Source organism: Barbatula barbatula, assembly GCF_947034865.1.
Source record: "Barbatula barbatula genome assembly, chromosome: 22".
NCBI lineage: Eukaryota > Metazoa > Chordata > Actinopteri > Cypriniformes > Nemacheilidae > Barbatula > Barbatula barbatula.
In genome coordinates, this window is record NC_136785.1 from 674017 (window position 1) to 684710 (window position 10694).

A 10694-nucleotide genomic window follows, 5' to 3' on the forward strand; every position below is an offset into this window, starting at 1 on the left:
AGTAAACGTTCAATTTTGGCTGAACTGTTCCTTTAAATCTGAGACGGAGAGAGAAACATTTCAATGTGAATGTTTCTGCGGCACAGATTGTCAGGTTCCACGCTCTCGTCTCGCTGCTTTTTTAGTTCAGGTGTGATGTGTCTTAAGATCACTGTAACATATGTGAAGAGCAGAATCCATATGAAAGACACACAAAAGCTCTGCGTCAAAGCGTCTGCCATATGCCAGCTCTGACAGCCCTAATAACACAGCGTCGATATCACATCAGATCTGTGTGTGCGATTCTTTTTTATATCCACTAGTTTAAAATGACATCTTATCTCCTCTTACACTTCACTAGACTTCACAAACACCGCCGAACGATAAACCCGACTGCAGGTCTACACATCACAAGCCCCGATGTGATCACACACTGCAAATACACAGACTCATTGAAATAAATGAATACATGCACATTTACAGTGTCGCCATTTGAACATAAAGACTTATTGAGAAAAAGTATGATGAAAAAATATTTCTTCAAATTACATTTTCTGTAGTAGACTCTAATGAAGACTCTTTAAAGCACGTATAAATAAAAAGGAGAATATAAATGTGATAAACTAAATTTAAATACATCAGCCAAAACACACGGACACAGAGAGAGAGATAAATAAAACAAAGAAAAAAGTCCAAACTCAGACGTTCATAGCAAAACATCTGGTTTTCAGTTAAACTTATGCTAAATCTGATGAGAATGTGTTCGAGCAGAAGAGGTCAGACTGATCCATAAGGACTGATCGCACTAAATCACATGAGACTGAACTGAGATCAGTGCTTATGGTTTAAATGAGAAGTCACCTGCTGTGAGCTATAATGAACATATGAGACTAATTCGGGATCAGAATCAGCCTTTTTCCCGAAACGCTTTTCTTCCAGGTCACCTGACTGTCAGTTTCCACCGGCAGATTTGTCTAAAACTAACAGCATCGACATACTAATATTTGACTATTTCAGCAGTACGTACATAATTTTCTGTTTACGTGACCTTCTACATTTGCAAAACAAGCAGTAAACAACAGACCACGCCGTATGGAATATCACATCCCACAATGCAATGCAAAAATGAAGCAAAAGGAAAATGTTAACATTTCCTTCTTAACTCACTATTTGCCCAAACTAAAAAAACATAATGTGATTAAACAAGCACAAAAAAATCTAAATGAATGTAAATGACTAAATTGACGATTACCGTCATCCGGCAGATTTGTCTAAAACTAGAACAGCATCAACATACTAATATCTGACTATTCCTGCAGTACGTACACAGATTTCTGTTTACGTGACCTACTACATTTGCTAAACAAGCAGTAAACAACAGACCACGCCGTGTGGAATATCACATCCCACAATGCAATGCAAAAATTAAGCAAAGTTAACATTTTAACATCTTCTTAACTCACTATTTGCTCAAACTAACAAAAGACAGATTTTCAAACATAATGTATTTAAAGAAGCTAAATGAACGATTATCGTGATCAAATAAAATAAGAAAGAATACAGTGTATATTCCTGTTCATTCTGAGCGGAGAGGCCCGACCGCCACAGATCTCCTCCAGTATTCCGGCTCACGCGGGGGCACGCCGGGCGCTGGCGGCGGTCCGATGTCTGGTGGAATGATGCCAGTTGACTCGGGGGCATCGGGGGAAGGGGGGCTGTGAAAGGAGAGGAACCCTGTGCCAGGATCAGCCTGTTCTCTGGGCAACAAAAGACAGCACACATTCAGCTAGCGCCGTGCCAACCGTAGGCCAGCGTCGCTGTTCGATGACAAACTCGAGGGGTGCTGGTGTTTGGGAACAATGTGCCAGAACGAGAGACAGCAGCCAGAGATGTGTGCCTGACAGAAAATCACAGAGACGCACGACAGGAGAGAGCTTCATGTCCTCCATGTATTTTTAATGGTGAATGGATAAAAGATGTCACTCCTTCATGCAGGGGAACAGGAATATGTCAGACGGAACCAACAATAATGCCACAGCACCTAGCACTGCCGCTAGAACATCCCAAAACACCTTAGCAACTGCATATTAATACTGTATAAACAGTCAGAACACTACTGAAATAACATAACTACGTCTTGGCAACCGACCAAAACACCATAGCAACCACACAGCAACGTGCTAAAATCCCTCAGAACTAGCGCTGAGGCGGCGGCTGTCGCTTCTCTGTAGAGAACGTTGAAAACGAGTTTTATTTTGATTCATACTTGAATAGTTTCTAAACATAAATACCATAACAAATGTAATGCATATAAAGACAATTTTACGTAAATAATGTCACACTTGCCCAAAAAATACGAAGTTTCCTTGACGTGCAGTCAAATCCTTCAAAGTCACTCCGCGGGCAGCCGTCTCGAGCGCGCTGTGGTCGACGTCTCTGATTGGCTGTGAAGTGAGTTTAAATGATTATATCCTTTTATAGTTTGTTCCACACTCGTTTCAGTCATATTTATAATTATACATTTGTTGTGTAACAAAACACTTCAAAGCCTGAAGAAGAAAGTGAAAGTAAAGTCTAGACAATGTGGTTTCATGTTCCTCTTTATATGTTTCACACATATATGACATTACTGGCGAAGAGACCTGAAGCATGTCTGACCCCAGATCAGCATCTCCTTTAATACAGAGACACGTGATTAGGCCTGTAAAGTGTATTTTAATGACTTTAGGAATGACTTTATAACAGTACGGAGATAGCTATAAAGAAAATGAACCGGAAATACCTGAGATACCGTTTTCCAGATTTAAGTAGGCCTAGCCTATAAATACATCAAATATTAAAACACGGTTTGTGTATTGTTTTCTTTATAGCTAAGCTTTGACGTGACAATTGTCTTAAGATGCCGCCGCCCTACATTCATGCTGAAATAACTATTGTTCGCTAAAAACTATATATTTCTACCACACATTTTAGGACATTTGACGGCTTTATATATAGACTATATATATATTCTAAAATGAAAGTACGAATTCTGTAATTAGATTAGAATTCAATTGGATTTAAGTTTAATTCATTTTGTTATTCTCTATATTTAGAACATTTAAAATAATGCAGTGCATTATTAAAACTGTAATTACTTTCTGTTGAGATTATTAATACATTTTAAGAAATGCGTTTCTTTCTGGTTTAAATAATGTTTGGCTGCGGTACATTTTTTTCGAATATATCAATATATCAATATAAGTCGGTTTCGGTCGAATATAATAATGTAATGCTCCACATAAAAACGAATTCTATATGATGATCTGTCATTTATGTGATTGGTAGAACGTAAAGGAGCACCTGAGAATTTATTTAAAATGAATTGTAATTCAAATTATTTTTGATAATTATTTTATAGGAAGCGCATTTAAAGCTAATTATTTTAAATGCGAGTTTCTACTTTACTCCCATCGACCGCGCCGAATTTCACAAGAACCGGATTGAATAGATTTAAATAACGATCGATATTTTTATTATAATTGTTATCAAAAATAGGTGTTAACATTTCCCTGGGAAAATAATACGTGATTCACTCTGATAAGAGACTTTTTTAAATGAATGGAAATGAAACAGAAACACACATTCAAAATATGTGTTAATACAAAAAATATTTTAATTCATCTCCTTTTTTAATTACGGTTACATTTAACGTTTACATTTTAAGCGCGTTTTTAATTCTCCTCTTCTTGAACACACGTTTTTATATCATTAAAATAAACAAGCACATTCTAACGTTATTTTCTACCTTGTATTATTATTTCACATCGAAAAGATGTTGATAAAATTGCAACAGACAAACGCGGTCGTTTTGAAGGGATTTAAGGATGAATCTTCATTTCGATGGTTTTATAAGATGAGATGCGGGACACGCGCTCATAACGCGGCGTCTGCTGCCCCCCAGCGGTCAGATGAGGAACATCAGCACAGCTCCCTTACACACCTGCATCATTAGATTAGATTCAACTTTATTGTCATTACACATATACAAGTACAGTGTAACGAAATGTAGTTTAGGTCTAACCAGAAGTGCAATTAGCAATCATGCCAAACATTTACTGTAAGATTTAAGGCTTGAGATGAAGAGCTGTTCGAAACACATTCAACTATAAAACTCTCCAATGAACAAAACCAGTCACAGCCATATGCCTTTGAAAAAGGGTCGACTTTATTTACAGAAACATTTTCAGGACTTCAGATAAAAATTATTTCAGATTCATGGAGCCTTATTGAGACAAAGCTGTCTCTCTCTCTCTCTCTCCTCCTCTGATGGTGAGCTGAGGGATGCTTCCAGCACCCGGCAGTGTGTGTGTGGACTCTGCCCAGTCATGTTGGCCGAGAGAGACGTCCGTGGAGAGATCGCAGCAATATGTTGTGTCGTCTTTTCCTCTTCAGTGACTCTCTCCCTTCTTACCCACAACCTTTAACACACACGCAAACACACATATGAGAAACTACGCTATGTATTTGAAACTCGGGTCGCCGGAGGTGTTGCAGCACAACATGTCGGCACACACAGTCCACTGGACCACTTGCGCGACACCATAATGAACACATGAAGACAGGAAAACACAAGATGAAGTGATCTGTTGGGTCTAAATAGCACACTGTGATTGGGCGAAGACCTCACCCGTTTGAAGTCGTTCATGTTTGTTGCCTGGACAGGGGTTCCGATAAACGTCAAATAGTTGATTTTTGTTGTCTCCTCGTCCCCTTGGTTTGCCTTGATAAATATCTGCAAATAATGTGAAGGTGAACAGCTCAAGAATCTTCATTTCACAAGGATTATATTAGTGTATATTTGAGGAACCATTTAATCCAAATTTATGGATATTTTCTCGAGAGTACTTCGTCGTCTTCTTGAACGAGAGCACATGCGTATTGGGGCTGAGAATATATCCATTGAAGTCTGTATTTTGGTTTGTTTTTCGCACATAAAGCATTCTCGCCACTTCAAAACAATTCAACTGATCCACTATGGATGGACCGATGTCACATGTCTTTAATACTTTTCTGGACCTTGACAATAACTGACATCATGATGTCTATGAGGAGGCGAAAAATCTCCGGGATGTCACCTAAATATCTTCATTTGTGCTCGGAAGACGCCAGAAGATCTCTAAACATGTTTAACGTAAAAAAGAAATCACAAAGTTGATTGTGGGGGAACTTCCCCTTTAAGTTCCAGCTACTGTGTTTGTGAACATAACCGAAATAACACCTGGGGGGAAATTTTGCACAAAAAGATGTGCAGAAAGTCTGGACACCAAACAAGTAGTAACTACAAACAGTCCAGTGTAAGCGTGTAATGTCACTCACAGTGGCACTGTTGACGTTCTGAAACTTGACGTATCGGAGCGGAATCAGTCCATCATCTTTGTAGTCTTCCTCAGACAGATCCAGCGCCTGCGTCGCTTCACTTCTCTCTGCGTCATCAAAACCCAGCGAACGAGGAAGATTGATGAAGATCTTCAAACTCTTTGGAGCTTGAGCTGAGAACAGAACGAGACGGAAAAACACAGCATGAAATGGATTTCCGACAAACATGCAGCAGATATAAACAGACAGACAGACAGAAGAGCGTCTCACCGAACTCCGCACACTGCAGTTTCATGGAGAAGAGCTTCACGGGCTGACTGAAGGCCATTGTGATCAAAAGCTGCAAACACAGAGGAAAATGAAACACCAGATCATATTTTCTTTCAACTGATTTTTTCACATGTTTACTTCTGTATTCTAGGAGTAAAGGTTAACTAGTGATGTCTCAGGAGGGTCGCGGTCAAGTAGCCGGTTCAACAATAAACCAAGAAGCAGTGAAAAGTCTGAATGATTCTCACCTGCTCATCACAGTCGGACTCCAGGTAAGATGAATCCTTGATGAGGCAGTTTTCAAAGCCACAGTCATCACTCTCGTTCAGACATTCACAGCCGGCTTTATACACAAACGGCATCAGGTCCATCTGAAGACACACAACACATGAATTACATTCACACACAAAAAGCACATCTTACGTCACGGGAACACAAAGCTCACATTTTTCATTTTCAACACATCCAAATTATTTATAAAGTATCAATAACCAAAATTTACCCACAAAACATTTTAAAATACGAAAAGACTAAAACTGCAGCATGTAGATAAATCAGGTGTAACAGTAAAGGTCTTTGCACATATAGTCCGAAATTTTCGTATTTGACGGTGTCTCTGAATTGTCACAACGCCTCTCAAAATGCTTGCTATGGATGCGAAAAACGCAGAAAATCTAAGCCAGTCCTAATATTTTTTTCCGACGGCCGAAATATCGGAGGCAGTGTGTAAATGTGATTGACACAACGTGAGGTCGTATTTATTTTTTAACCTGCGGACATTTCAGCGCAATGGCCTTTAGTGTAAATGATGAAAAGACGCGGCGTCCTCACATAGCCTTTAGGAACATCCGAGTCCTCGTTGCTCCCGGGATCATTCTCCACATGCTGTTTGATTTTCTCTTCTAGACCTGAAGCGTCTGCGCCCTGATACTGGTCCACGCGTACTTTGTTCCGGAAAAACAGGAACGTCGGTGTCGCCGAGATATTATTGGCTGTAGCTGTTGCCTAGGAAACAGAAAGTAGTCTTTAAATGCAGTCAGGAGCCCAGATCACGATGACATATGCATTTCTTCAGTGGTCTCACCTGACACACGTGGACGTCCACTTCGAGGAACACCACCTGAGGATATTTGTTGCTCAACATGTTGAATGCTGGAGCTATTCTGACACAAGGACGACACCTGAACAAAGACATTAATGATCAGGTCCTGCAGAAATGACATTTTTGAAAACTTCTGTATCTCAAATACTGAAAAACGTCCACCGACTGTCTAAATGTAAACGAGGACTTGCTTCATAAAGCTGATATTCAATATTTCCACTGATCTGAAACAGTGTGGAAGCTGATATGTAACAGATACACTCATGTAAGTACCATAGCACAACATTATAGTACTGGTCTTACTAGCAGCATCCAAAAACATGCCAGTTTATTGTTATGGTAACAACACATTACTTTGATTTAGATGTGATTTTAATATGGTCGTGTCAATAGAAAGAGAGGAAGTGTGCGTGCGCGTGCGTGTGTTTTGCTACGTCATGCTGTGTCGGTTCTGCTCGATCACATCTCGCCGGTTCGGATGCGTTTAGCGTTTATATACGTGTCGATCAGAACCGGTTTAATCTCTCTGTATTGGGTTAAACTGTGGGTTTGCGTTGGTTGGTTGGTTGGGTTCGGTTCAGCGGCAGGGGCCTCAAACACGCTTAACGTTACTCACCCGCTCATGGTGAACTTCACCACGGCCAGCCTGGATCCCGCGCCGCTCAGCTCCGCCTGGAACTCCGAGTCCGTCCCGATCACCTTCACCCCGACCATGACTCAAACACGCAGATAACCGATCACCGATCAGCGCTGTTTTCGCTTCGAAACAATCAGATCGAGCAGAAACACTAAGCGGCTCCGCAATGCCCGACGGCTCACACTTCCTGTGTAGCGATGACGAAGGCGAGCGGTATGACCAATCACAGACGGGAAAGACAGGCGAGGGGAGGGGCTTGACGGACGCGGTCGTGAAGTGTCGCAAAGCACAGTTACCACAGTAACCGAGTTGAAAAAATGGAGTGTCATGCTTTTTGCAGGCGTGAAATGTGACGCTTTGATTGATTTCATTTATTTGCATTTGTCTATTAACGAAAAACAACAACATCAACATTTACAGGATAATGTCATATCATAAATAATACAAGTAAATATTACAGTATGTATGTAGCTTAACAACTTCACAATTCATTATTTTGTATTCATTTATGCATAAATTATAACAGTAGTTTAGCATATTCCATTAATGCTATAAATCAATAATAAGCAGAAATAAAAACAAAAGCATTTTTGCGAGAGTCCGGGGGCGTATGCGCACGCGCACAGCCTCGTTACCACGGTGACGGTCAGACTTGTAAAACTAAAATGTCAAACTAAAATGAGCTCTTTATTACATGGTCGTGTTTCAGATAGACACATGGCCAGAAGCAAAATCTGCGTGGTTTCATTGCTGATGTGGTTGGTGATGCTACAGGTAACAGCAGCACCTGCTGACGAAGGTTTGTTATGTCACGTGTTGTCTGATTCCTATGGCTTAGTATCTGCATTAATGACGAATTACATTCTGATTTGAAGTTTCATGTTTTTTGTATTAATCCTTTATGTATGTGACGGATAAAGAAGCCCAAGAGCGGAGACTTGATGTGATGACCTCGAGGTCCTTAAAGAAGAAACAGTTGAATTCTCTGCTTGATCTGCTCAACACCATTGGACAACAAGAGCAGGTTATCACAGGTCCAGATAGATATCAAATAAACCTAATGTAAGGCCTGGTCACATGAAAGGCGATGAAACAAGTATATGCAAATAGGACATTTTCCCTTGACTTAATAATATAACAATAATATTTTTCTGTAATGTTAGTACCTTTGAAAATCGCACCTTAATACAATCAATACATTTAGATGTAAAATGAGTATAACATAAAAAAATACATTAAAATACAGAATGCCTCAGCATATTTGCTCAATTACTGATAATCACATAAAAACAAACACTAAAAATTTTTAAAGAGATTTAAAAACACTTAGGGGCGGCTTCCCGGACAGGGAATAGTTTACACCAGTACTAGGCCTTGGTTTAACTAGAATATTTAAGTTGTTTTTAAAAACATACGTTACAGAAAACAAAAAGAAACAGAGTATTGTCTTTGAACATCCATCTATCCTGCAAAGCACCTCGTCTTGTGCAGGGTTACGGGAGGCAGAGACAAGCTTTTTATCTTTTCTTTATTGTAGCTGAGATTACTTTGTTGACTAACATGAAAGTATTAAATGAAATGTTATGTGTTGTTCTGTCCAGCACTTGGATCAGACTCCTCATGATTTTGTAGTGCTTGTCAAAACCACAGTCTACATGCAAACACCGCTTTGTTGTCTTGTCCTGCTGTATGGACTCTTGCACCTGGACTGCTGCTCTACAGTAAGACTATCAAATCTTGAGTGGCTTATTCATTAGTGACTAATGTAACACGTTTTTTTTTCTTTTCTTTGCCAAATTACAGCTCTTCCAGAAATGTTTCGGGGCTAAAGCAAAGCCACAGGTCAATGAAGACGAGTTTGAGATGGTTAAGATAGAACGTGATGGAGAAATTACAGACAGAGATGTGATAGTAAATTTCAGTAATGCAGAGGTTTAAAACATATGCACCCATAGGCTATGGTTTATGTATGTACTTTCAAATATTTTATAATAATTTATAATAGATATTTTTGCATCGTCACAAAGATTTGTTGGCAATTTAATTATACATGTAGAAATTAAAATGTTTTTTAATAAACTTTCTTTGTGTTTTCATTTGTGCCTCATATATTGATATTTACATTAATATTTAAGGAGTAGGCCTACACTGAGCCTCTTAAAAGAAGAGTTGCGACACACTTTAATCTCGTCGCCGCGTGGTCACGTGGTTTATGGAGCTCTCAATAGTTCCAAACTGTCAGTCTGTTTTAATGGATTTAAGCGGGTGGGACAGTGGCAGCAGCTTTATTTGCAACAAATTTCACTAAATAGCAACACAATATGTGCACTGATTACTATGTTAATTAAATGTATTGACAGTATTAATCAGTTTTGTGTGATTCATTTGACTAGGGAGTAGGTATAATGTGCAATTCATTAACAGTATGCATGCATTCATCTGTTTCTTATGCTTTTATGATCATTAGTACATACAAATGTCACATGATGTTAAGTAATTTATCAATAAATTATCAATAATTGAAAGTACATGCACCACAAAGAACGCTGAAAGATGAACAAGACACTTACACACATAAAGCCATTTTTATTTAGGAAAATAATATTTTGTTTCAAAAACATCTTTATACAAAAAGTTACTACCCCATCTATATTTTAGGGCAGTTTTGGCCTGGTGCTTAGAGAGTCGGACTCGCAACCAGGAGGTCGCCGGATCGATTCTCAGGGCCAGCAGGAAGTCACTAAAGTACCCTTGAGCAAGGTACCTAACCACGTGATAGCTGCCCACTGCTCACTGGATGGGTTTAATACAGAGGTCACATCATGTGTCATCATGTCTGAATAAAAGGTCGATTTCACTTTCCGCTATTCCATTCTTCCAACGGACGTATATGCGATTGTCGCAACTCTGTTTTTCAACGGCTCTGGGCCTACCTATATACAAATATATATCTACAAATGAATGATTTCTTAACATAAAATGTGTTTTAGATGTTAGGGCACGACAGTAGCTACTTGTCCATGCTTTATGCCTTAAAATGTTTAAATGTTGTAATTTCATGATGTAAAGTGTTTACTTCAGCTTAATCCTCCTCGTAACATGGCCCTGTTAACTATCAGTACTGTTTAACGTGTTGAAAACTTCTTGTAAGTCGCTTCAGATAAAAGTGTCTGTCTGCCAAATAAATATGAAAATTTAAAATGCACTTAAAGCGAGAATAAAAGCAGAAACCTGTTTTTACTGATCGACGGACAAAACAACCAATCGCAAACAGTCTTGTTAAAAGTCCCGCCCTTTACCTGCATATTGGCCAATCAGCTTATGTAAAAAAAACTTTCCCCGCCAACA

At 39.2% G+C, this 10694-nt stretch overlaps 1 protein-coding gene across 2 annotated transcripts; it reads right to left on the reverse strand.

Annotated features, from left to right (window-relative positions):
• Positions 1-3971: 3971 nt before the first annotated feature.
• Positions 3972-7654, reverse strand: txnl1 (thioredoxin-like 1). 2 transcript variants are annotated; one of them, XM_079487133.1, is made up of 8 exons: positions 7326-7654; positions 6692-6788; positions 6439-6612; positions 5856-5978; positions 5608-5677; positions 5338-5510; positions 4649-4753; positions 3972-4439 (listed from the first exon to the last, which is right to left on the reverse strand). In XM_079487133.1, the coding sequence occupies exons 1-8, from the start codon at positions 7421-7423 to the stop codon at positions 4410-4412; spliced, it is 870 nt and encodes a 289-aa protein (XP_079343259.1). In that variant the 5' UTR covers positions 7424-7654; the 3' UTR covers positions 3972-4409. The 2 variants fall into 2 exon arrangements, 1 of the variants encoding a protein (XP_079343259.1); XR_013788267.1 differs by having other exon boundaries at positions 4166-4439; positions 4649-4927; positions 5304-5510; positions 7326-7545.
• Positions 7655-10694: the final 3040 nt, after the last annotated feature.